Source organism: Lutra lutra, chromosome 6 (genome assembly GCF_902655055.1).
Source record: "Lutra lutra chromosome 6, mLutLut1.2, whole genome shotgun sequence".
Classification (NCBI taxonomy): Eukaryota; Metazoa; Chordata; class Mammalia; order Carnivora; family Mustelidae; genus Lutra; species Lutra lutra.
The window spans coordinates 3,616,709-3,643,941 of record NC_062283.1 but is presented as its reverse complement, the minus strand read 5'-3'; the positions used below and the strand labels follow the sequence as shown (position 1 = coordinate 3,643,941).

The 27,233-nt window shown below is 43.0% G+C and overlaps 1 protein-coding gene across 6 annotated transcripts in view; it reads right to left on the bottom strand.

The window, feature by feature from the left end:
* CARMIL1 (capping protein regulator and myosin 1 linker 1) overlaps nt 1-27,233 on the bottom strand; it is a 315,620-nt gene that overhangs the window by 83,199 nt on the left and 205,188 nt on the right. For all 6 annotated transcript variants that reach the window (XM_047732884.1, XM_047732885.1, XM_047732890.1 and 3 more), the window contains 7 exons: nt 19,957-20,038; nt 19,150-19,249; nt 18,992-19,046; nt 14,631-14,803; nt 13,066-13,134; nt 10,302-10,395; nt 2,749-2,847 (listed from right to left, as the gene is read on the bottom strand). In XM_047732884.1, the coding sequence (XP_047588840.1) occupies nt 2,749-2,847; nt 10,302-10,395; nt 13,066-13,134; nt 14,631-14,803; nt 18,992-19,046; nt 19,150-19,249; nt 19,957-20,038 (672 nt within the window). The remainder of the gene's footprint in view (nt 1-2,748; nt 2,848-10,301; nt 10,396-13,065; nt 13,135-14,630; nt 14,804-18,991; nt 19,047-19,149; nt 19,250-19,956; nt 20,039-27,233) is intronic.

Genomic DNA, 27,233 nt, shown 5'->3' with positions numbered 1-27,233 from the left:
TCCCAGGACCCTTAGATCATGACCAGAGCCAAAGGCAGAGGCTCAACCCACTGAGCCACCCAGGCGCCTCCTTTTTTTCTCAATATACATCGTTTTCCTATTTCCTTTACAAAGAATACATGTTTGCTGTAAAGGTTTCAAAGAACACTGTGAAGTATACAAGACTGCAATGCACCTAAAACCTCTTCAGGAAACCCTCACAGACCTCTATGCAGACCTGTGCGGTCTTCCAGATAATTTCACCCACTTGGAGTATTATATGTGACGCTTTTATTGTGGACACTTTTCTTTCATTCTCTTTTAAGAAAAAGCAACAGCAAAAAATTAAAATGACATTTTCACAAGGTAAGAAAACAGTGCAAACCATTAAAAAAAAATGGGTCTCGGGGCACCTGGGTGGCTCAGTGGGTTAAAGCCTCTCCCTTTGGTTCAGGTCATGATCCCAGGGTCCTGGGATCGAGCCCCACATCGGGCTCTCTGCTCTGCAGGGAGCCTGCTTCCTCCTCTCTCTCTGCCTGCTTCTCTGTCTACTTGTGATCTCTGTCTGTCAAATAAATAAATAAAATCTTAAAAAAAAAAAATGGGTCTCAATGACAAACTTTGCCTAGAAGTCCCCCTGCTGAGATTAAACACTTTTGGAAACCCGCTGCTTTTTAAAATTCTTCTGGTGGCTTCCATTTGAAATTTAAATGGTAGACTTACATTTGTATTTTTCTAAGTAGATTATTTTAATTTCGGTAATAGTTAACTATATTTGTATTTTTGATTTAAGAATGAATGTCAGAAAAGAGATTGAGTCCATAAAATAAAAACTAAAAATTCAGCATACTTAACACTCCTACTCAACTTTCTCCCTCTTCAGTTTCTAATTTTCGTTAGTATCAATACTTGTGCATGAAGACTTCTAATATTCACATTTTTAAACATAACAATGAGGTTTTCCCTTGTCTGTGTTTCCCTTGTCTGTGTTGATATTAAAATTTTAAGCCCACTAAAAAAAGGCAGTTACAGAATGATGACGATAGGACCTACACAGCAAGAAATATAATCCTGTGTCTTTTAATCCTGCAGCTCCTAGCAGACTGGCCAAAGGGGCAATTTTTAAAAGCTTTCCTTCAGCTTCTGTGACTATATAGATTTCATCGTTGCTCTAGTTTCTTATTACTTCATATTGTGTCCTCTCTTATTTCTCATTGTTATGCTGGAGAATTTCCCCAGAGAACTTTTTGTGCATATGTTCGACTGGGGGTGATTTCTCCGAGTCAACGTCTGAGCCCATTTTAATTCTGTCCTCACGTCTGTTTGACAAAATGGCGAGGTGTGGAATTTGTGGTCCCAAATAAATCCCCTTCTGAACTTGGATGACATCACTTCATTTGCTTCCAGTGATTGGGGCGGACACTAGTTCTAGTTCTCCTGTAAAATAGCCCTTTGATTCTCTCTGACACTCTTTAAGATTTTCTTTTTTTCTTCTCTTATAGGTGTTCTGACCAGGACATGTCTAGGTGTGGCTCTTTTGGCCTTTCCTTTGGATCAATTTCAGTGGGTCACATCAACCCCACAATTCATGTTTTCTACTATTTTTTCTCCTTTTCAATTTTGGAGCTCCTATCAGAAGGCTGTTGGTCATTTTGAATCCACTCACCATTCTGTTTTACTTTTCTTTCATGTTTTCCATCTTTTTACTGCATGTTATAGAGATTCCCTTTACTTTTTCTTCCAGAGAAACAGCTTATTTTGTGCCCTCCCAGTTTATTTAATTCTATCTACTGTGAGCATATTATCAGTTGCTAAGCATTGTTTCCTGTTGCTCAGTGGACTATTCCCATTTTATGGATATAATATTCCCTCAAGTCCCACTGAATTTACTAATTACAGTATTTTTCAAAGTCCTTGGCTGTGCTCTGAATTATCTGAGGTCAGATTTTTGGTTTATCTTGTTCTTTCTTTGACATATATTTCCTCAAATATCTTATGATCCTTGGTTTGGGTTGATATTTTGGAAGAAAATAATCCACATTTCTTTTATCATCATAATTCCTTTTCCTTCTCTAGCATTGGGTGGAGAGAAGGGAAATAAAGTAAAAAAGGAAACACTTTAGTTTCCCTTTAGTAATTAAGTGTTAACATTTAACAAGTTCTTTCTCTTTTTACTTTTTAATTTTTAGAGAGAGAGAGAGAGAGAACACAAGCAGGGAGGGGGAGAGAAAGAATCTCTAGCAGGTTCCACACTCAGCACGGAGCCGAGGTAGGACTCGATCGCAAGACCCCGAGATCATGACCTGAGCCAAAATCAAGAGCTGGAAGCTTAACCAACCGAACCACCCAGGTGCCCCAATACTCAACAAATTCTTAATTATTTGGGGGAAACTGGGAATTTGTTTCAGACTCACAGGAGTGTGAGGAAGGGGAGAAACACAACGTCCCTGAAGTAGCAAATCTGCTTACCCTCAGATTCTCTCATCTGTAATGAGGGGTTCCTACTATTTGCATGGAAACCTAAAATACGCTTTTTCGACAATCTTAAAAAGCACAAAATCATCAGCAACGAAAAGCGCATTTTCAGCATTAGAATCAGCCTATGTTTTCCTCGCCCTGCATCCTCCCCCAAACTCTATTTCCGTTTGTTGTCATCTTCAGAAGCCACTTCTTCCGCCCCCCCTGGGGATGACTCGGGGACAGAGATGCTGCGCGCCCCGCTCGGGAAAGCGGCTGCGGTGAGCGCGCCCGCGGGCACGCGCCTCTCACCTGCTGCGTGGTACTGGTGACGATGCCCTGCTGCAGGCGGTACGCCTGCTCCTGCAAGTACTTCCGGGTCTCGTGATTCCGCAGCAGGTAGTTTTCGATCTGAAAAGTAAGCACACGGATCTCTCAAGGACACGCCGCGACTCGGTGGAGGGTGAAGGGAGAAGCGAGAAACAGCGAGGTGCTGAACTTGGAACCAAAGCTCAGATTCGCTGACCCCACGCCCATGACCCCGTGTAGACCGGAAGTGGGCTGTCACCGTGATGCACTCTGGGAGTGCGAGTCAGAGACGGAACCGCGGGTCCTGGGAGCAATCTGATGTGACTTGGTCGCTGACAAAGATCGGCGAGGGTCTGAGTGCCCCGCTGTTGGAGACCACACGCGGTGACTCCCTGCTTTCCCTCACGAGTCTCTCCCTCATGAGTCCTTAACCACCCAACAGTTGCAAAGTTAAATAAACGTGCCAAGGTGTACGTATGGCAGCCTCCATCGGCACTGAGAAAACTATCTGTTTGAAGGGAAAAAAGGAGAAAATAGGTAGAAAATTTGAAGGCCACCAGCTGTACAACACAAAGACATATACTAGTTTCATTAACTCATGAGGTCTTCACGCTATCTCAAAAACAGGACTGATTTTAGCAAAAGTAGAGAAAATATGAAAACAGATTTCCACAGAAAATAACGCTTGAAGTTGCCTGAAGTCTGTATTTTTAGACACAATCTCCTATTAAAAATTCAAACATATGATGTTTGATGACCAGATGGAAATGAAGTGTTTAAGAAGAATATGCATGGGCCTACACTGAATAAGAACGGGGTTAACTGCTGGGACTGATGGGCGTGTATGAAGATGTCTGCAAAGAATGATTCGGGATCAGTAATTGCACCATCTGGGTTTTTGTTTTTGTTTTTCAGTTGTTGTTTTCATTTGTTTTTAATAATACCACTTAACCGTTTGGCTTTAATTTGTCACTGTAGTTCCCTGGTTAAGAACTTCTAATAACTGTGAGTCTCTCCATATTATTACATTTTCATTTTAATTTTCCATATGCTAAAGTGACCACTATTTAATACCAATTAGAGACAATTAAAATGCAGACTATAATTACTATCATCCATGGAAACCATAAAGCAGAACAAAATGTACCTTTCTACTAAACATAAGTGAAGGAATTATAAAAATGAAGAGATCCTTGAAATGAAACATCGTTTAAGTGACACATTAGGACCATGGCATTTTATTATATTAATTTTCTCTTCTGCTTCCCCCAAAGTCATGTCCTTCCAAGGTGACATTACCATCGATGGGAAATGTTTTCGCAAAAAAAAAAAAAAAAAAAAAAATTCCTGCCTGAAATATAACAGGTACATACTGCCACCCAGCTTTGGGTACTTTTGCTTTATTATTTGTCCTTTTGCATTTGATCTTGTTAAGCACTGTCCTGGGGGCCAGTTGTGAGAGCAGCTTGTACGAGAGGCTCGGCTCACGTATGGGCCACGCACCCAGGGCTGGCCCCTGCATTTCCAGACTTTCTAGAGGGGTATCAATGGTGCTGCACAGACTAAGTCTGGAGGGATTTATTTATTTATTTATTTATTTTTAGAGGGGGAAAAAAAAATTAAAGCTCATTTCTAAAAGCCAGTGCAAGGGGAAGGAAGAATAACAATGATTCAGTTCCTTTAACATCAACCACTGGCACATCACCACTAAAAGGACTGCCTCTTAGATTAGCAGGATAAGCCTTCCTTCCCCACACCATTCCAGGGCAAGGACAGAGACCTCATGTCCTACAGGCTGAAGATGGAGGGAAAGGGCCCAAAATGTCGTCGTTATGTCTGCCAGTCCTCCTGGGCAGCTATGACCTGGACGGCCCGCTAGAGCCGATTGACACCTTCAGTCTCACTGCTGAAAACAGCAGCAGCATAAAAGACAAAAAGACCTGTATTTCAATGTAGGAATCATATATTTAAAAACAAAAACCAAAAAACCCCCCCAAACTTCTAATGACTGAGTACAGGATCACAGTGTTACTCTTTAGTAGAGTAAAATTAAAAAGCGTATTTCTTCTGGGGAATAGACTTCTGTTAAAATGAAATCTTCGGGGGCACCTGGGTGGCTCAGTGGTTAAAGCCTCTGCCTTCAGCTCAGGTCATGATCTCAGGGTCCTGGGATCGAGCCCCACATCGGGCTCTCTGCTCACAGCAGGGAGCCTGCCTCCTCCTCCTCTCTCTCTCTGCCTGCCTCTCTGCCTACTCATGATCTGTCTGTCAAATTAAAAAAAAAAAATGAAATCTTCACGATATAAGAGTATAGTAAGTATTATAGAAAAAAATGATAGGGACGCCTGGGTGACTCAGTTGGTTGGACGACTGCCTTCAGCTCAGGTCATGATCCCGGAGTCCCAGGATCGAGTCCCACATTGGGCTCCTAGCTCCATGGGGAGTCTGCTTCTCCCTCTGACCTTCTCCTCGCTCATGCTCTCTCTCACTGTCTCTCTCTCAAATAAATAAAATCTTTAAAAAAAAATGATAAATGTCAGCTTTAAAGTCACTAATTTTTCATTAAAGAAAACACAAATTTTATAATTAACATATTTGTAGATGAGGCATTTCTTCTGTTTTTTATGTCCTCTCTTTTTCTGCTTTAAGTATTGTATATGATTACACTTTTCTCTCCTTCCTTAGTATATTGACTACACTTCTTCTAAAATTGTTTTTAGTAGTTGCCAGTGTTTGCAATATACAACTATTTCAAGTCCATTTTCACAGAATGCTGTACCGTTCTGCAACTGGTACAGCTTCCTTGTAAGAGAGTACCATCAATTTCTTCCTTTCCTTGTAACACTGCTATCTTTGCATGTTTTGATTTCTCCTTCACTTTTCTAAAAAAATATTTATTTATTTATTTGTTTGTTTGAGAGAAAGAGAGTAGTGGGGGGTAGGGGAAAGGAGAGGTAGAGGGAGAAGGAGAGAGAGAGTCCCAGTCAGACTCCCTGCTGAGTGTGGGGCCAACTCAGGGCTGGATCTCACATCTCACGGCCCTGAGATCACATTCTGAGCTGACATCAAGAGTTAGACACACAGCTCACTCTGCCACCCAGGCGCCCTCTCCTTTACTTCTGAAGAAGATTTTGCTAGATACAGAATTCTAGGCTGCTGGAGTTTAAATATTTCATTCTACTTTCTTCTTGCTTGTATGATTTCTGACCCAAAGTCTGTTACAATTCTTATCCTTGTTTCTCAACATGTAAGGGCTTCTCGCCTTATCCCCAGCTTCAAGATTTTCTCTTTATCTTCGGTTTTCTGCAGTTTAAACGTGATATCCCTACATGTAGATTTTTGGGGATAGTTATCCTACTTGGTGTTCTCTGTGTTTCCTCAATTTGTGGTTTGGTCCCTGTCACTAAATTTGGAAAATTCTCAGTCATTATTATTTCAAATACTTCTGTTCCCTTGTCTTCCTTCTCCCTCTGGCATTCCCACTGTGTGGATGCTCTATCTTTTGTAACTGTCCCGCAGTTCAGGAATATTCTGTTCTGGTTTTCTCCTCCATTCCTTTTTTTTCCTCTTGCTTTTCAGTGAGATATTTACATTTACGTATCTTCAGGCTCAATGATTCTTTCTTTAGCTGTGTCCGGTCCACTGATGAGCTCATAAAAGGCATTTTTCATTTCTGTTACAGTGTTTCTGATGTCTAGTACTTCCTTTTGATTCTTTCTTAGAGTTTCTATCTCTCTGCTTACATTACTCATCTGTTGCATGTTTTTTACTTTTTCCATTAGCGTCCTCAATATACTCATTAGTTATTTTAAATTGTCTGGTAATTCCAAAATCTGTGTCATATCGGAGTCTGGTTCTGATGCTTGTTTTGTCTTTCATGATGCATGTCGTTTTTTTTTTGTTTTTTTTTTAATTTTTTGTTGTTGTTGAAAACTGGATATGATGTATCTGGTAACAAACTGAGGTAATCTAATCAGGCTTTTAATGTGCAATTTTATGTTAATCTGGCTAGAAGCTGAGTTATGCTGAATGCTTCAAAATCAAAAAGACTTTAATCTCTTCCCATGTCCCTGTTTTTATCTCCTTGGTTACTTTGGGGTTTCCCTAGAAATCCTTCCTTAAATAAAGTATCTTATAGCTTTGCTCATTTGTAATCTGCTGTTATCACACTTGATGTGTTGGTAAGGTATTAGGGAAGGGAATAATTCTATAATCTTAAGATTAAATTTAGGTTTTATTTAGTGGGACTGAGTTCCTGGGCTGTGACCTGCCAAAGTACTTCTTGGCCTTTTTTTTTTTTTTTCCCCTTCCCTTCTGTGAAACAGGAAGGCTAGGATTGTCTGTCTTCTGCTTTGTCAGATAAAGCTCTGGTAGAGTAGTTTCCCTCAAGTGTAAGACTCTGTTATAGACAACAGAATGCTCCAGATATATTTCAAAATGGCTATTTATTCCCGTCCCCCTACCAGAAACATGAGAGGATTTTTGTCCAATCTTTCCTGTTATAACTTGGTGGGGGCTCTTGGAGGTGAAGCCCATGAAGGGGTCAGGACCTCGCTAAGACTAGGCCCCTAGGAGTTTTTAACTCTTGGGCTAGTCCACACTAAGCCCCCAGCAATTCCTCAATTGCTGGTTAAACACTCCTCTGAGTTACTGGCCCCATTAGCTTCTGCCCCAGGTGAGCCAATCTTGACTTTGATTCACGGTGATTCTCTGAATCCCATCTGTCCAGTTACCAGAGTGACAGTTTCCTTTGCTTTTGCCTCAATTCTCTGATGGATCTGAGAAGAGTCACTGATTTTCTGTCTGTTTAGCTTTTTTCTTGTTGTGAAGATGGAAGTTTGATGAGTGCCAAACTCTTGATCTGTCAAATCTAAACCCAGAAAACTGGTGTCTCTAGGATATGTCTTTTGTTACAAGTTGTTAATATTCTTTGGGAAAATATAAAGAGGTCTAACATTTTTATGTTGCTTTGTAGTTTAGAAACTTTTTTTCACATATGCTAACTGGTTTGGTCCCTGGGCACCACAGGCAAATTACTTCGTCATCCCGTCTTTTGGTTTTCTTATGTGCAAAATGCAGACATAACAAATCTATCTCATGGATTTACTGTAACAGATTATCAGTGTTAATTTATATAAAGCATTTATAATAGTGTCAGGTCCCCAGCACGAACTGTATGTTAAACATCATCTAAACATGGTTCCTGTCTAGTTGTATGTTTTATAGAGACAAAGAAACCAAAGTTCAGAAAAATTAAGTAACTTATGGAAATTACAAAGCTGAAAAGAGTTTGATTTGGTCAGATCTTTTTCTTTTTTTGAAGATTTTTTTTTTTTTTAATTTATTAGAGAGAGAAAGAGCACAAGTGGCGGGGTGGGGGGAGCAGCAGAGGGAGAGGGAGAAGGAGGCTCCCTGCTGAGCAGGGAGCCCAATGTGGGGCTTGATTCCAGGACCCAGGGATCATGACCTGAGCTGAAGAAAGACACTTAACCGACTCAGCCACCCCAGCCAGATCTTTTGAATATAAATCTTGAATGATTTCCATTGCCACATCACAGCTTTCCCTCTCTCCACCCCCTACCTTATTCCCTTTTATTCAACCAAGTCTAAGGAGCATCCAAACAGGCAGGCCAGGCACTGTGCTAGCTGCTGAACAACTAAAAAGATGAAAAATACATAGGTTCTGCCTTCAAGGAGGCACGGTCACTAGAGGAAAAAAATATATGGAATCAGATAACTTAAATGACATCACAAGGCCTGTGACAGACAAGCAAAGGAAATTCTGAGAAGACCCCCAACATAGGGGAGAAAAGAGGCTCTGAGAAGTTTCCAGATGCACTCACACTTGCATTTAGCCTCGACAGACATACACAGTAGGTAGTGGGGAAAGCATGAGTGTCAACCAGACCAGAAGCAGTGATTGCCAAATTTGCAGCCACCAGGAGAGTTTGCAAAAACACAGATTGCTGAGTCCCATCCCCATTTCTGAGACCCAAGAATATGCATTTCTAACAAGTTCCCTGAAGTAGAGCAGAGCAAAGAGGCAGGCTATTAAGAGAAGGAGGGAGCAGTGGATAGGAGGCAGATCCTGGGTGGAATTTTACACCAATTCAAGGAGAGAAGGTTCTATTCTAAAAGCCACTGGGGTGGGGGGGCGCCTGGGTGGCTCAGTGGATTAAAGCCTCTGCCTTCACTTCAGGTTATGATCCCAGGGTCCTGGGATCAAGCCCCACGTCAGGCTCTCTGCTCAGCAGGGAGCCTGCTTCCCCCCTCTCTCTCTGTCTGCCTCTCTGCCTACTTGTGATCTCTGTCTGTCAAATAAATAAAATCTTAATAGCCACTGGGGGCCAGGGATGGAATGGGGAGAGGTGGGCTAAAGATGTTAGTTTGTTCCAATGTGCCATGAAAGAAGATGGCTCTTTTTGACCGCGACAAAGAAAGCAAACAAAAATCCTGCTGAGAAATGATGAGCCTTGAACAAAGCCATCCCTGAGAGGAAGAGAGGGGAAGAAAAGGAAGGAAGAGGTTTCTGCTGCACAATCTGTAAAGTGGACAATGGCATGGCTCTGGAAGACGTGGGGAAGAAAAGTCAAGCGTGGGAGGCTTGGATGGTACCACCAGACGGGCAAACAAAGAAGGAAGAAAGATTTCAAAGATGGCCCAGCGACCCCCACAGTAAACGTCGAGTAGGCTTTCAGACGGGAAATCCTTAGCGCATCTAAACATGGAGAAAGGTAACCATAACCACAGAAAGAGAAGGATGGAGATGGAGCAGAGCAAGAGAACGCCTCTTGGGGCCAGTTTCCAGCCCAGGCAGAGATGATGGGCTCACAGGCGCATGGGTGGCTTGGCTTTGAGGGGGGGGAGCCCCATCGTCCTCTGGGGTTGCCAGAAAGGAGGCGGGAAGGGGTGTGGAGGAGCGAGACACATCTATAAACAAAGATGTAAAAGGAGATCCCATCCGTAGCCTCAGTTTCTTAGTAAGAAAAGAAGGAAAGTGGGGCACCTGCATGGTTCAGTCGGTTGAGTCCAACTCAATGTTGGCTCTAGATCTCAGGGTCCTGGGATCAAGCCCCGTGTCGGGCTCTGTGCTCGGCAGGGAGGCAGCTTAAAATTCTCTCCCTCTCCCTCTGACCTCCCTTCTATTCTCTCTCCCTCAAGTAAATAAGTAAATCTTACAAAAAAAAAAAAAAAAAGAAAGAAAGAAAGAAAGAAAGAAGGAAAGAAAGAAAAGAAGGGAAGGTACTAGCTGCTGAGGAAAAAGTTGTGCTGACCCTCAGTTCCACACATTCTCGGAAGGACGAAGGAGAAGCTGTGTGTGCTGGCACGCTGATGGTCCGAATGTTATTCCACTTAAATTTTAGGACAAGTTTTCATCTTTCCTATGCCATTCCTCCCCCAGTCATACGGGATGTCCGCCGTTACCGCAAGAATACAAGCTCAGGGGAGAAAAGCTTCGGAAAATACGGAGTCCTGTTTATACGTTCAGAATTATTACTAACAAAACCCGATTCAAACGTGAGTTGATGACCATGGAGCTAGTGATTCTCCAGTACCTTTTGCAAAGCCTCTTCTGTTTTTTCAGGGTTTGTTTTCAGGGCTTGAGAAGCGTCATACATAGGGATCGGCATAAATCTCAATGTATAGTTCCTAGAAAAAGGAGAAAGGGATGCTTATTTTAAAATAACACCCCACTACCTTCATTCAGCACTCTTTTTTTTAAATCCCGAGAGAGCTGCCAGTGTGTATTATAAAATTTCAAACTCACAGCCTATTTCAGAGCCCTAGCTCACAAGCCCGCTTTCTCCAGGGTGTGTGTGTGCACCCACGGGAACCCACGGCACCCACGGCGGGCACCCGCGACAGCCTGTGCTGTCTTCTAACGGCAACACGATTGGAAGGCATCTGGTTTTGTTGCTTTCAAATCCAGATTTTCAAACTGGGCCAAGAGAGAGCGGCTGGGAGGTTAAGTCCAGCATCCGCCGGCTACTTGGTTTTCGTCACCAATGGATCTGACAGGGGCGACGTGTGACAGCCAGCCCCCAACCGAGAAAGGAAAACTAGGAAACAAAACCCAAACACCTGCATGCAAAGCAAGGACAGGAGTATCAGCAAAAAGTCTGTTCAGGCTCTGCACCCCTTTCAACAAGGAGGCCCCCAAGCGGCCACGGTCTTTGGGAAAGCTGCCTGGCTCGGGCTGCCTGGCTCAGCACCTTGACCTCTGCAGGTCCTCGCAGGCCCCTCTTGCACACGGCCCACATCCACACGACTCTCTGCTCCCAGCAAAGCAACTTGTGGAAAACTGTGTCGCTGGATTATCTCCCTGCTGCTGACCAGCTGCTGAAACCCAGGAGGGCAGGGGGGAGTCATCTCTTGCCAGGCAAACAGCACGGAACCCCAAATTTACACCCTGGCCTCGGACCCCGGCCCTCGCACCTGCTCCCAGACCACACACTCACCCCAGAGATGCTTCCTCTCTCCTGCCCCAAACACATCTGCCCTTTGCGACCGCATGGCACTCAGGAACAAAGACCTTTGGAGCCACGTGGGGACAAGTGGGGTCCCCTCATGCCCTGGGATCCCACATTTGGCCACCCTGTCAACACTAAGCAACACTCAATGGTGTGATTCTTGTAGATACTGAGAACTTCTACTAGAAAAGTCAACGAACAACTCGTTCCCAAAATAAGGTACTAATCATGAAGAATGAATAAAAAGAAAAAAAAAAAAGCAGGCATCTTAATCATAGCGGTCATCTGTATGGGTGCTACCTAACGGGGAAAAAATGTCTTTCAGTCCAACGTAAGGGTGGTTGAACGCAGGATAACGTGCAAAGAAAAAGGCTGCCATTTCCATGACTTCCATTTTTTCACCTTGGCCTTGTTTTAGCAGAACTGGTTTTGTTTGGTTTCAGAGGGGCCAGCCGACTGAAATGAGGAGACAGTGCATCTGTTTTTGAGCCTGGAGCATTTTCCTTGGCCTCATCCAACAGTGATCACGCGGCAGACCAGTGTACTTTATTTAAACCAGATGGGGTTCTGGGGCCACTGGCATCGTGGAGCAGAGCGTAGCTAACAGACTAAGCCAGGGAGTGCTACCATCAATCCAGAAATGCTGAGTACCAGGTGTGCAGGTTCTTGGCATCCCACAAAGACCAGTGTGGGCTGAGGCAGTCCACAGCAGAGGCAACTGTACTGTTCGCACCTAAATGTAGCTATTTGTAAACAACTGTTTCCATTCGAAGGTTTCCTGGTGCAGTGGGAGTAATTATAGGTGGAAGGCTCCAGGCAGAGGCGGAGCAAGCTGCCTTATCCTTATCTAGTGACCATCTGTGAGGGCAGCCGAGGTGACCTCTTGGCTACATCAGAACCCTGGGATTTAGGACTGGAGCACACTTAGGGATAATTAACTCTGACATTCTCCCTCTATAAAAGAAGAATTAATCAGAAAGGAGCAATGCTTTGCTCAAGGGGATAAGCGTGGTGGTGACAGAGCTGGGGACTGAATGGAAGGCTTGTATTTCCAGGCCTAGGGTTTTATCCATGACACCCAGCTAGGCATGAGCGCTCCATCTGGGAGGCCTCACACGTGAAGGGGAATCTGGGAAAAACACCAATAGTGAGCATTCCCCGACCCCTTCCCTAGGGGACCAGCTTCTGTGCTACTGGTCCCTTATTTCCCACCCACATTCTGTAGCCTCTCATTTCCAATGCTGCAAACCTGCTTCGATCACTCCTGCCTTCAGAATACAATACGAGGATGGAAGAGCTCAGAAAGAACCCGATTTCTAGAATTTCTTCCAGCCATCTTCGTAGTATTGCCTCGTTTTGTTTACTGGGAAAGTAAATTTGACAATAAGCAATAATTGTAGGCTTTAGTTACCATGGTAATAAAGAAAGCCTTTGATAGTAATGAGACTACTTGAGCCTGCTATCCCTCGATTTTGGTATTTTTTTCGGGAGCTCAGCTTTCTTTGCTCCACTGTATTCAAAGTTGTCATAATGGGCAAAAAAGACACGACTGATGGAAAGAGAATGTGAAACCATGAGGAAAAGCCAGGTGAACACTGGGTGGGCCTCTCCACCATGGTCTCATTTAATCTTCATGACTGTGGTGGATCCCTGCCCTCGTGGCCCAATGAAGAAACGGACCCCAAAACAAAGTCCTTGTCTTCTGGGTCTCATGGCTGGGTAGCATTGGCTGACTCAGACCTAGATCTTCTGGATCCAAATTCCTTGCTACCTCCATCACCCCATAGGTAATACAGACCCCACTGGTTCTTTTGTATTGTTCCAGAAAGAAGTCGCAATTAAAACTTACTTTTCCATTGCAACAGCTATATCTTGAAAGCCTTGTGCGGTAATGTTATTCTTGTCCCATATGACAGTCCTGTTGGGAAACCACATCACATAAATGATCAGACACTTGGGGACGGAGGAAATGATTCCCCCCAGTGAAGATGAAACTCTTACAGACAACATCATCTAGATATTTTAGCACGAGAGGCAAGGAATGACATCAACTTAGTTTTAAACGCAGCAAGGATGAGCATTTCTGCTGAAATTACATTCTTAACCCATTCACTGCTCACGCAGTATGAGAAAACCATACTTCAAAGCAACAGTACCCTTGTTAACTTGCCATGATGTTACCCAGTGCTTGGTAGCCAGAAAACTCTAAAACCTGATTTCTCTGATACTCTCTCAACATATTCTCCCAATAGCATTCTAGTACTCGTGTCGGAAGTGAGAGCTATTTATAAAAGATTCTGAAGAACCCCTTGTCCAACACAAGAATTTTGGGTCCTGAGACTTTTGTCCATTCTAAGTAACTTGAAGGAATCCAGTCATACTGTATTCTGTTTTCACCATTGCCCTGACATGCTACGACCAGGCACCCCAGAAAGCTCTCACTCTGCTGGTAAACCTCTGGTTTCTACAAAAAAGATGCTGTTTCCTTTCTCAACAAAGAATCTATTTTGGAAGAAAAGTACTATTTCACTTTCAGAAGGTGAACACATCAGAGGTATTTTGGTGTTTGCGAGTTCACCTGCTACATGAAGCAGCTTTTATTTGTCTGATCCAAGAATCACACTTCTAACTGCTTTCCCTTCCTGATCTCATGGACTTTCCTTCCATACACTCGGACCTTCAAGAAACGGTTGCAGTTTTTGGCCTTGGTGTAGATGGAAGGTTCAGGAGGGCAAGGGAAGCATCAGGAAAGAGCCCCTTGAAGAGCAAATGTGAGTTAAATATTTGTTCACCGAACTGCTGGACTCGGGAGCGGCTGGAGCTCTCTGAAGGATGGACAGGAAAGTGGTCCTTAATAAAGTGGTTACCACGGAGCCAGCCCTTAAGAAAAGCCACACTTGGGAAATGCCACGAGTAGTTGAAAATCACCACCCAGAATAGCTAGCCCCCAGGATGAACCTGCCTTTAACCAGGGCACCTCCTACATCCCTCGGGTTTTAAGTCTTTATACTGGCAGCAGTGGGGGAGGGGAGGTAAGACGGGCTCACAGCCAAGGACGGGAGGCCAGAGTGTTGGACCAGTGGTCTTTCCTCCCAGATGCTGACACTGTGAAACGGGACACGGCCCCAGCCCTCAGTTGGGTTTTCTGCCACAGTGGAAACCTTTAAGACAACAGCTCATGGGAATCACAATGTCTAACTTTGGACCCTGGCCCCCCAGCCTGCAATCCCAAGTGTTTTGACAAAAGACTTGAAATGGTTGCCTCTGCTTCCCAGCTGGCCTTCCCCACTGGGCACAGCCAGCTCTCCAATGCTGGGGGGGGGGGGGGGCGCGCTGGAATTTTTTCCAGAACTTTCTAAGGCCCTGCTCGGGGCGAGCGTCCTCGTGTCAGGGCTGAGGGCCTGACCCGTGTACCTGAGCTTGGTGTTGATCTGAAGTGCTTTGGCTAACATCTTCGCGCCCATGTCCCCCATGCCGTTCCCGCTGATGTCCACTTTGGTCAGGGAGGTGTTGCTTCCCAGGGCGTTGATGAGGATGGTGACCTCGGTCTTGAGCTTTGAGTCGGCCAGGGACAAGGACTGCAGGGGCTGAGGAGGGAACGAGAGGCAGCAAGCAATGACATGATCTGACGGAAGAGGCTCCGCTCCCTGTGACCCGTTTCATGGAGAATCACTGGGGTAGGGCGTGGTACCCTCTGCGAGCACAGCGCCCCCGCCCAACCCAACACTTTGCTTTGAAACTCCGGCTCAAAGATGCTGATGAACAGGACCCGAAGGTTCTGGATAAACACAGACAAGTTGTGTTTCAGTGCTGACCCCAGGCCACCTCTTTCCACCTCTCTCCTAAGGGAAGTGTGGAAGGACACCTGGAATGGCAGATGTCAGCTCTTTGGAAATGGGAGGACAGGAAGAAATAAATAAGGAGAGTCCATAGAAATTCCTGAGCTTCTGTACGGCTACGCTATCCCTTTCTACCCATTCTATTTTTACGCCAGGTGAAATGACATCTTAAAATACTAGCGGAGGACAAATGCAAAATAAAAGCCAGCCAAGATCAGTAATAGCTGACATTTACTGAACACGTACCGTCCTTAACCACCGGTCCAGCTTTTCACACGTACTTACTCAGAGAATCACCCAACACTTATGTGCTATTATACTCAGTATTGTTATCCTTCTCCCAAATGAGACACAGAAAGGCTAAGTGACTCAAGTGAGGCCACAGAGTTAGAAATTGGCTGAAGAGAATGGATTTTGTGCTCTGGGCCCCTCGTAGCTTATCCTTGACCCTTTTGATGACCCTCCTCCACTTTATCTTAGAAGAACCAATCAGAAGACACACAATTTTAAAGAAAAGACAAAAAGTCAAACCATGTGGCCCAGAGGTAGGTTCTGTCTGCCCCTGAGGAACTTATTTAGGCCTCTGGCCCCACCCTGTTGGCACCTGAATTTGCAATCCCTGAGTTCAGCCAGAATGGAATTAAGGAAGTGAGTGAGAATTCTAGAACCCAAACCAACATGGCCCCGACTGTCCGAACTCAGTCTTCCCCGGGGGATCTGGGCATCTTCCGGGTTGCTTCAGGTGACCTCGAGGGGCCCAGTCATCCTACACAGTTCTAGACGCTTACTCCACATGCACGCGGACATTACAGTGAGGGGGACACCAGAAACAGTGGCTCGGGCTGTCCATGCTCCACCACGGCCCCTGGGTTCGGGGCTTTCGAGATGTGCCTGGAGATGCTGCCTGGCATCTATCTGTACCCACACTCGACCACCAGATGCTGATTGGTTCAAGATGCATCGGCAACAGGGCTGCCAGAGGCCGGATGGGGACACTAGTGGCTTCAAGACTCCGTCACCCACAAAACAACGTTAAGCTTTTGACTATAGTTCTACCAAGTGACCACCTTCCCATCCTCCCTGTCCAAATCTGCCATGTTTTCTAAACTTCATACAGCTACGGTAAAAATCACAAGGGAACATATCAACGTGACTCAAATTTCTGAAATGAGATGACACTGAGAACCGGACAACTCTCTGATGCTTAGACATAAGCAGCTTCAGAGAGCTTGCGTTGATGCGAAGATCCCACACTCCAGGAAACAGAAAAAAAAGTGAACTACAATGCTTCAGCCTCAGGAACCTTCAGGTTTCAAATGAAAACAAATGCGGTGTTCCTTTAATAAAAAGCTCGACTCCCAACTCTCGTCATTTCAGTAATCTCTATTCAACTACTACAAAAATGATATATTACGGCTCCTTCCTCATTCTGGAACGCTGCCAAGTCTCCAAGCGAGTAAGCGCTGATTCCAGTACTATATTCAAACTCCAATACACCCCAGTTAACACTTAAAAATAATAGGCAGAGCCATTAACGCGAACGGAACAGCCTGAATTGCACGCATATTCATAAGGTCACCCCTTCCTGACTTCCTGCACTTTCGTGGAAGCGTACTGTTTGAAATCTTACTATTTCTTTTCACAGCTGAACATGCTTAATCTGAGAATCTGTCTCCTTGCTACAGGCATTCCCAGGAGAAAGACATTCGCTTCCACTGGTTACAACACGGGTTTGCCTATAATACAAGATTCCCTGTCATCTCGGCCCCTCCGCGTTACTGTCCCAGGGCTCGAGATGCAGTGGCCTGACAAGCACGGTCTGTAGTTGAAAGTGACACGGGAGCCCCGGCATCTAGATTGTTCTAACCAAACAGAATGTGCAGCACGTGGCGAAGACAGTATTCCGTGAGCTGTCAAAGAACAGGTTCTGTACACACAAGGTCGGAGCGTACAAAGCAAGCGATGATTTTATATATGTAAAAACCTTCAAAAAATAAGAGAGCCCAATTGTGTCAGTCACGGGTGGAATTTTGAGAGTCACAAGCCTCAGCTCCTAATCATTCTGAATTGTTTTGCACATTACTAATTCAGAAGTAGGAAAAAATAGAAGGTAATTGCTTTTTGAAAAAACCACCTACTTTTCAGTGACATGAACACAAAGAGCTTTCTTTCCACTGTATGTGATTAGTGCCACACTTCTCGAACTTGTAACTTGACACAATTCACGTTGATGTAGGAAACTTTTCCGCCTGCAAATATGGTTTGAGGTGTGTTTTAACTACCAAGATTGTTTTTAAGTGAGGGACTTTGCAAATTACAGAAACAGAAGACCCTTGTGTATTAAGCAAAATGTGAAATTTTAAAATCTATTTTTCATAAAATGTAAATTTCCCTGAAATGTGCACTAGGAGACAAGTATTTGTGGATGAATGGCAAATGTGATTCTGCAGTATTAGCTTCCTCGAGCTTTTAAAACTGGGCCGAGCCTGGGAAATCAGAAACCCAAAGCAGGGTGGTAGAAAGTCAAATTAAATAGGCAAAACTGTATCAATTCTGATTTATGTCCCGGATTTTAATAACCCAGTGAAAAAAGTGACAGAACAAGGACAGTGTTACCAAATGAGGACAAAGAGAAGGGCCCATATTCACTAAACAATAAGGAGTTTCACTTCTAGCCCATAGGTTGGAGATTATATTCACACAATGAAGAGGCGGGACAACCGAATTTTCTCCCGCCCTCTAGGTTAGAGCCACACAGAGAGGTGTGGGCAAGGACAGGCAAGGAGAAGTTCCAGTCTCCACCTGTCCTGGCCCCTTAGCTTGCTCCGAAAAGGTAGCTTACAGTCCTAATAGAGTTTGCTACTACCCTATATGGAACTCAAAAGGGAGAATGACACTTTTAATTTAAAAATGTGTCATATCTCACATGATTCACAGAGGAAATCACTCTTATGACCTACAACACAACTGTCACAAAACATTAATTATGTGAGTCTTTGTCGGAGAACACACGTTGATTTGGGTTTGAGGAACTGTAAAAGCTGGCTGGTGGCCAAATAAGACTCCAATAAGAACGGACAAAGTCTTCAGAGCATCATTACAATGTAAGGCACAAAATATACGATACACCAGGTTTAGGTTAAAGGAATTAATAGTAGAGTGCTTCTTGCTCCGTCCACAAAATATCTTTTTCCTGGGGTGCCTGGGTGACACAGTCAGTTAAGCATATGACTCTCGGTTTTGGCTCAGGTCATGATCTCGGGGGTCAGGAGATCCAGCTCCAACTCCAGCTTCTTCTTGAGCACAGAGTCTGCTTGGAATTCTCTCTCCCTCTCCCCCTCCTGCTCATGCTCTCACTCTCTCTAAAAAAAAAAAAATCTTAAAAATATGTATCTTTTCTTCTTTTTTTCTAATGCATTTTAAAGGGCAGCAAGAGAGGATAGGGTTTAAAATTAAATTTCTTTACCCTGAACCGCGTCTTGGCCAGGAGCAACAAAAGGGAATACGAGTAGAAGGAGAACACTAGAGCTCTAGAAGAAATTCAAGACAGGTGGCCAGCTTTCTTAGTCTTTTATAATTCTGCATAATTGCCAGACGGAATTCAAATTAGCAAGATAATGTTTCCCAGCATGATATAAGGTCAGAACGTCAACTAGATTGAAAAAATACTCATGCGTGTAGATTAGTGCATCAGCTAAAGTTAGGAAGTGGTAAGTCTTATTAAAAGACGGGCTTACAAGTCAATTTATACTTCTTTTAATCTTTTAGTTACAATCTTCCTTTAGGAATGAGTTGAAACGAAGAGAAAGCAATTTTAAATATATTCTGACTGTACTAAAGCATAAATATTTATTTCATTAAAAAAAACAAGAGAAATGGTGTCTACAGATAAAATTACCTGAAAGCATAGCAACATTAACTGGAATTAATACTCACCGATTCCTCGTCTTGAATCATCTGTACTAAGTTGTCCAACACAGGGGTCAGATTTCTAAAGAGATTTTAAAGATGTGGACAGTGGAATCAAATCAAAAGCTCTCACGAGGTTGCTTAGTTTCATCATTGTCATATAAAAAAAAATTCAAAACTCTTACTTGGATTTCATATTATTAAAATTTTTGCCTAATGCCAGGTGCTGTATTGATCTGTTTTTACTGAGCCACACTATTAAGGTGGATAGGTCAGATTCTAAACCTGGAAAGAATGAGAGTAAGCAGAAAATCAAAACACACGTGTATAAATAAATTCTCAGCTGGTACACAATTAAGCAAAGGTGACATGAACTTGGGTGACTTTCTCTACCATCCTGAGGGCCCTGGGATACTAACCTTTCATTTTTAAAAGGAACTTTTTCGCTCTCTTTTCAAGTCCTATTATTTCATGGGGATAAACTCATTCTCAGCTAAGACTTAACCTAAATCTCATATACAATCAGTGGCTAAGTCTAGTCAGCAAGGAACAGGGAAAGGTATGGGTCTCATCTCTGCCCACGACTGTGTAAGAGAAGATGCCAACATCTTGTTTGCTGGTAGGGGACTCCAGTGGCCTATGCCAGCTAAACAGGCTCCCATTCATGCGCTACTATAACTGGCAGAAATGAAGCTACTGAAACAGTATTATCACCAAGATTGCAGAAGGTTAGACCAAGATCATTATCAATATTCTGGTGACAATTTTTTTTTAACTGACTTGTTCTCTTGCACTTTTGGCCGTGTTATCAACTTATTAAGACTTTGGCACTGACGTATGCCATAAATAAATTCTGTTAAATTTAACAGCCCTATTAGTCAAGAAGCAAGGTAACATGCCCATTAAGGTGTTGTCTAGGTTGGGCTTTCTGTTTTCCCTTTACTAACTTCCTTCAAATACTATTTCTGTTTCTTTTCTGATTTCGGACTTACCATTATCGGAGATATCTAAGCTGGTGATGTTGTGGATCTCGGCGATGCAGCCTTCTAAGACTTGTGCGCCTCCTGATCTCAGCTGGAGAAACACAAAGGACGTACGAGGTAAAGGGGTCACCTACTGGACGTGGAACCAGAAAACATGAAAAGCAGGAGATACAGTCTCTGACGTTGTGCCAAAGGCTTATTCACTCTGTGGTTACCATCAATGGTAAAGAGCCAATCACTAGTCATTGCTACTGGTCCCCATAGCACTGAAATCAGGAAATGGCTAGAAAAAGAAACAGAAAGATGGGGACCATACTCCCCATCAGCATGGGCAACGCAGCCTCCATCAGCCCACAGACACTGTCTTCATTTCTGACTTTTGGAAACCTACAAATCCCTTTTATACATGAGAAACTGGTATGGATTTTGTTTGATTATTCCAGATTTCAGGGCAGAACTCCACCAAATAACAGCAAAACAACCAAAGAAGACAAGGAAGATGAAGTCTTGTTGACTGTCAACCACTGCCTGAAGGACCCAGCCCATCGTCCCACTGAGATGGGGTGCGGTCACACGGTTACAAAGCAAATGGTGAAAGGTGATTATGAAATGACTTGGGCAAACTCATTGAGCCACAGAAGAAAAAGATGTTAGATCAATTTAAAATATTATTATGGTTGGCTTATAGCAAAACTAATTCTCATTTCATGACCTCATTTATTTTAAAGAGACAGGCAACCTATAAAACTCAATACTTTGTATCCTTTCTCATCAAACCAAAAGCTACCTACAGAGTTTAGAGTATCTTTTTGTTTTCCACTCAGCAACTATGTGAGTTCCTCTTACATGTAAAGGATTTTAAAGGATGCAGATTTCTCCCAAAGGGACCTATGGCCCCTTTGCTTGGCAAACTTACTATTTAACAAGGGAAAGAAGCTATCATTTATTGGGAACCTATTATGTACCAAGGGAATATGGTGGCTTCCTTATTGATAGAAGAAAATTAAAAATGTATCTGAATTTCTATACAAAGTGTAAAATGCAAAATGCTACTTCCTAGAACTTGTGCAAGTTTAGATGTAAGAATTTAAAGAATCCTTATTTCGCTATTTTAGATGCAATGTTTTTATGGTAGCTGGAACCAAAAGGGGCCAATTTCCCTGGCTGCTTGGGTGTCTGGAAGAGTTTTTGCACAGATCTTTGGGACTGCCCTTTATCCGGGAGTATTTTGATTGGGCTATTTAAATTCAGCCTTTCCCACTTTCTGTGGTGACTGCAGATTCCTCTGGGGGGCCTGAACTCTAAAGGGGAGTGTCACACAGAGATAGACCTGGCCAGGAGGCTGGTCTACACACTATAGGGAAACCTAGACCAATCAACACCCAGTTGAGGGGCTTTTACCCAGTACGTGGAGCAGTGGCCAAGACTCAGCCGGTCATTTTACTACCCTTGGTTGTCTTCCCAGGAACTCTTGAGATTACCCACAGGCCCTGAGCCAAGCTTTACCGCATCATCTCTAGGCTGGCCCCAGCAGCCTGCTACTCAAAGTGTGGTCCATGGACGGGATGCAGTCTGCAAAGTTTGCTACTGGTCTTAGCTACAATACATACAGAAACGGACTATAAATGCTAAAATTATAAATAATTTTAGGTCTGCTGCGTCTATTAACAAAAAATGAGGGCTTATGTTTTACGTCTTTTGAAATCTTTTAAAAATATATTTTTATTATATTTTTGCGAAAGTATTGGTTTTTGATAAACTAGACATTTAAAAAAAATAGTAATAACCAGGTTCTTCACCGCAAATCGTTTTGAGCAACAAGCCTTCAGAGCACAGCTTGTTAATACTGGAAGAAGTGAATGTACGTTCTGGTTATGTCAAAGGTAAAGCAAAAGATATTTCAGGCAAACACTTCAAAGGAACATAATTTGATATTCAGAGCATGAAAAGACGATGCTTTTGAGAAGATAAACATAAGTGCCTAAGTCTCCACAATCTGATTATTTGCTGTGATGTCTCTGGTGAGAAGTAAAATTTCTACCAGAAAAATCTCGACTTGTTATTATTATCAAGTACAGTAAAAATATTCCATTTACAAATATGGAAAGTACAGGTGACATTTCAACGGCTCAGTGCTGTTTATTTTACAAATACTCTGGACTGATAATATTTGTAGCACATACCCATAAAATGAACATTTTCCAATGGTTAAAAAGCAATCGAATATATCCACAGACCCTAATTTATTGATTCATAAAGTACTTACACAGTGGCCAAGCTAAGGAAAGCCCAAGGAGAAAAAAATAAAAACACGTTATCAGCAGTAAACAGAACAGAGATGCTGAAGCCTTTATCAATATATCAGGTAAAAAAGTAAGAGTCAGAAAAACACTTCCAACTAAAATCTGGTCCCAGAACCAAAATCAAAAATTTAACGAAGAAAAGAACGGATCCTTGGTTACCAAGAATATTCGATTGAATTCACAGGTTATTAGAGGCCTAAAACTCCCCCAAAGCTAAAGCTTCCGCAAAACAGTAAAAGCTTTTCCATTCCTGTAAGTGAAAATCCTTTTAAATGAATTTGCATAATTAGAGGCTGTGCCTGCATGTGTGCGTGTAAAACTGGTTTTTAAATTGCCCTCATTTGGATCCTACACACTAGCATTATGGAAAAGAAAGCAAGATCAAAGACGAGTCAATGTGACTGAATCCCTGAGTACTTTTTGGAAAGTTAAAAATAAAAGCATGTTTCTTTCCACAGAGAAGGGTCCTCTCACTCAAGAAAGGTGGGCGCATTTCAGATGTGACTCACAGTTCTAAGTGAATGGTTGCGTCTAACCCTCAAATAGCCATTATGGGGACAAGAGAAGCAAGGGAAAAAGCCTAGACAGAACTTTTAATAATTCATTTTCCTTTGGGGCACCCGGGGGCCCTGTTGGTTGAGCATCTGACTCTTGATTTCAGCTCAGGTCAGGATATCAGGTCCAGGGATTGAGCCCCGTGGCGGGCTCCCCACTCAGCAAGGATTCTGCTTCTTGCCCTCTCCCTCTCACCTCTCTCTCTACCCCCCTCTCTAAAATAAATAAATAAAATCTTAAAAATAATCATTTATTTTCCTTCTTCAAGATCACTTGCCATTTAAAAAGATGTGGCAAACATTATAGATTTCAGTATAAAATACCTCCCCCCAAATTATCATCATTTTTCTACAGGAGTTCCAATTTCAATTAAAAGGATATATATATTTTTTTTATCCTGGAAAATTTTCTCACATAAAACTGTGAACAGCATAGGTTTCTCCAAAGGACCAAAAAAAAAAAAAAAAAAAAAAAAAAGAAAAGAAAATGATTTGACAAGATCGGCTTCAAACTGTCCCCTTGCTAGCAGGGTCTGATGCCAAAAGGCAATTCAGAACCTACGAAGACAGATACAAACCGTCATTTCCTAGGTGCAAACAGTTGTGTGTCTCATATTCTTCCAATATACTTCCTGCCGTGACAGCAGTTTCCACTTTGCGACCCACGTGTGGGGCCCAACAGGAAACTGATCTGTGGGGGGGTACCACAGTTAGACCCCCCGAACCACACACAGGACACCTGTGTTCGCGCCTCAAAGCCGGTGGACCACTATCAGACTGGACAGCATTGCCTCAAAAGTTCCTGTTCGCTCGCTGTGACGTCCCACTCATTACACGTTTTAGCATCTGGGGCTCTTCTTTCTACACATCATCAAAGCATCTTGCCATGAACTGTGGAACGATGTGCAGGGAAGTCTCTCCTTCAAAGAATGAGCCCTACACCCAGACCTAAACCTAATTCTCAGCTGTAATTAGCCTTTGCGTCTCCTCTGAAGCCTCAGAGATTTTGCTCTCTCACTTGGAAGGCGAATATGTTGGAAGAAGGCAGTTGCAGCACTGACCTGCTCTCCTGAAGTAGGTGTAAAAAAGATTTCTCAACATGGGCCAGAAGGACAGACCCTCTACCTCCCTTGTGATAGACGGGTACATGGGAGGATACATCCGAATGCCAATTTCACTGCAACCATATAGAACAGCTCTGAAATGCCTCTTTGGAACTAACCTTGGGAGGCAATGGAACACATTTCTTTGAATGTCCACACGGATGCTGAATCCTTACCCTTTGAGAGTGAATTCGGATCAGCCACAGGCCATTCAGAGACAGGTTGGGCCATATAGGGTGATACGGTTTTGTGTCTGATATCAGGCATAACTATAAATGGATGAAACTGTGCTCGCTTCGGCAGCACATATACTATAAATGGATGAAACTAATTCTTCTCTTTTTAAAATTTTATTTATTTATTTGACAGACAGAGATCACAAGTAGGCAGAGAGGCAGGCAGAGAGCCCGATGTGGGGCTCGATCCCAAGACCCTGAGATCATAACCTGAGCCGAAGGCAGAGGCTTTAACCCACTGAGCCACCCAGGCACCCGAAACTAATTCTTCTTGAAAGTTTTAAAATAATTTTGAAGGCAATTCCCAAAAATGTTTCCGAAAAGGCAGAATATTTACATGGCTTCTAAAGAAGAATTTGCAGAAATTCTTCCCCATGCTGTGGGGAAGCAAAATACTGCCCCATGCTGTGAATTCGGACATTCAAAATAAGGCTTCACTACAGTAATCCTCTTCCTTCCCAAATTATGGCTCACGTGTGTCGGGCTCGGCACAGTGCCAGATACTGTCCCATAAGCTGTTAAATCTTCATTCCACAGGTGAGAACCAAAGGCTGAAGGAAGACAAGCCACGTGTCTGAGTCAGATTTCAAAGGATGCCTTTCTGATTCCAAAGCGCCCACCCTTTGTGATGACCCGTTGTGTCTCCTATGACTACTTGTACTCCTTTTCCTAGAGGGATGAGTCCTTGTTGGTACTGTAAAGACCAAGGGAAGGAAAATGAAGTGGTAACATAATTCATGGGGGACACCTTAAGAAAGGCAGATGTTTTCTTCTCTAAGTGGAGACGATATCTGAAAATGAAAGCTCAATGTCAATACTTATTAGCTTAGCCCTCACGGATCAAAAGACTGAAGCCTCAAATTTTGGATTCAGGTTTCCAAAGAACAATGACGTTTGCGTTGGAGGAAAAACACCTGCCTGGTACTTTCATTTTTAATAGCAGTAGGTATAAATGTCCGCTCTCATTCTAACTGATGAACGTGAAAAGCCTCCTTCAGGGAAATACAGAAATACTCTGAGACCCACAGGGACAGCTCATCGGGCGAGGTGAGCACGGACAGTGAAGGATGCAGCAATGCTAAAATCAAAAACCATTTGCTTAAGCAAAGCTTTCTAAGTTTCCTATGTAGACACTTAAAAAAAAAAAACTACTCAAGTGTAGTTGACATGCAGTGTTGTATTCATTTTACATGGACAATACAGTGACTCAACAATTCTATACATTAAATGTTCACAATGTTAAGTGCAGTCCCCACCTGACACCATACAATATTATTACAATACCACTGACCATATTTCATCTCTGTAAACAATTCCAACTTGAGAGTTACTTTCCTCTTTCCTCCCAACTGGTCTCAACCACCATCTGAGACAATAGCCATTTATTTTCTGTAACACCCACACAAACCCTGATTTCAAAAATTAGCCAGTGGCAAGTAGCTATTGTGTAATAAAAGGAACTATTTACTTCTAAATAGACAAAGACTATGCAGTATTTCACATTTGTTCTTTGTTTCCATGGATGGGGTAGACCATTGTATGAGAGGCATTGTTAGGGGATGATGAACTCGTTCAGTGCTCACATCAGCAACCGTCCAGCATTATACCTTGGACAGGTGACTTTTTTCAGGTCAGCCCCTCACCTCGACTCAGTCATCTCTGAGGAAATGACTTCCAAAATGACATGGTGTCAGGGAGAAGTTTTACTTCCCACCGCCGCAGGTGGGAAATTTATGTGATCATGGGGAACATGATGTGTGGAATTCTTGCCTGATTTTGACCAGTATGTGTACAGTAGAGGGGATTGTGTCTAATATGGCTAAAGAGAGAATGAACAGAAAAAAAAATAGATACATGCATAATTTTAAACTTCCAAGTGGGCGACAGACTTTTTCTGAGAGTACTACCTCAACTCTCAAGTCTCAAATAATTAAAGAGTTAGCAGTCAATCCTTACATGGCCAAGCATTCTAAGGGGATAACATCACAACCCCAACACCTTTACAGGAGACATTCACTCCACCATGCAGAGGAGCAAAGTGAAACCTAGTTAGATCTGGACACCTGTCTGTAAGAAGAAAAATGTGACAAGACACCTAAATTTAGAAAAATCATTTGGTGTTTCACCAACTTCCATGAGCAGCAAGATAAGTCGACTTTATAGACGTGGTCACCAGGACTGTGATCAAGCGTTAAGGTGGTGGGAGAACATAGTACCCCGGTAGTCTGAAGACTTCCCATTTCTCAGCAGTACCACCATACCACAGAATCCATAAATGAACGGCCAAAACGAAGCCATGACTACCATCATCGTAACGGCCAACCCTACCATCAGAGAGCAATCATTTGATCTGGATTCCTGCCTTAGTAAGAAAAAACTTATAAAGGAAAAGTCTCCTAGCCAGTGGATAGAACCATATGAAATCGCCAACAGTCTGCCATTTCTGACCTACAAAAATGTCGATTTTATCAGTTCGCCAATAAAACTGTCTTTGAAGGTTATCCTCAGTCAGATCACAAGGGAATTTAAAGAACAAGCCACATAGCGATTTAACAGGGTTCTCTGGGCATATGGCATCTGACAGCTTCTTTGAGAAGAGAATGTCTAATCATACTTGATGTGCTAATAATTACCCATATAATTAACAACAATCAGGAAAGCATACTTTCATCATGACTGTCATTAGTAAGCCAGATTATTTCAGCTTTAGACCACACTTTCCTCATCTAGAAGTGTGGGAACCAGATGTGGTTCCCTTCCCAGTCTGATCACAGAATTAAATGGAAGATGTTGTACCGATCGCAATTCCTCTATTTAATGAGGAAAGTAAAACATTTGGGTCATTCAGTAGTATGAGCTAGAGAGCAGTCAAGTTTATACCAATCTGCTTTTTTTGGATAGAATAACCCTTCCTATCTCCACTCTTCTTACCCCTCCCCCCATACAAAAGTTTTCACTACTACCAGGTTCTGTAAGAAAGTACTGGTAAGCAATTAATTCATATTTCCAGCCTTGGTTTCTATTATGTGGTCTGTCTCCACAAATAAAAGCACAGTAGGGGCGTCTGAGTGGATCAGTCAGTCAAGTGTC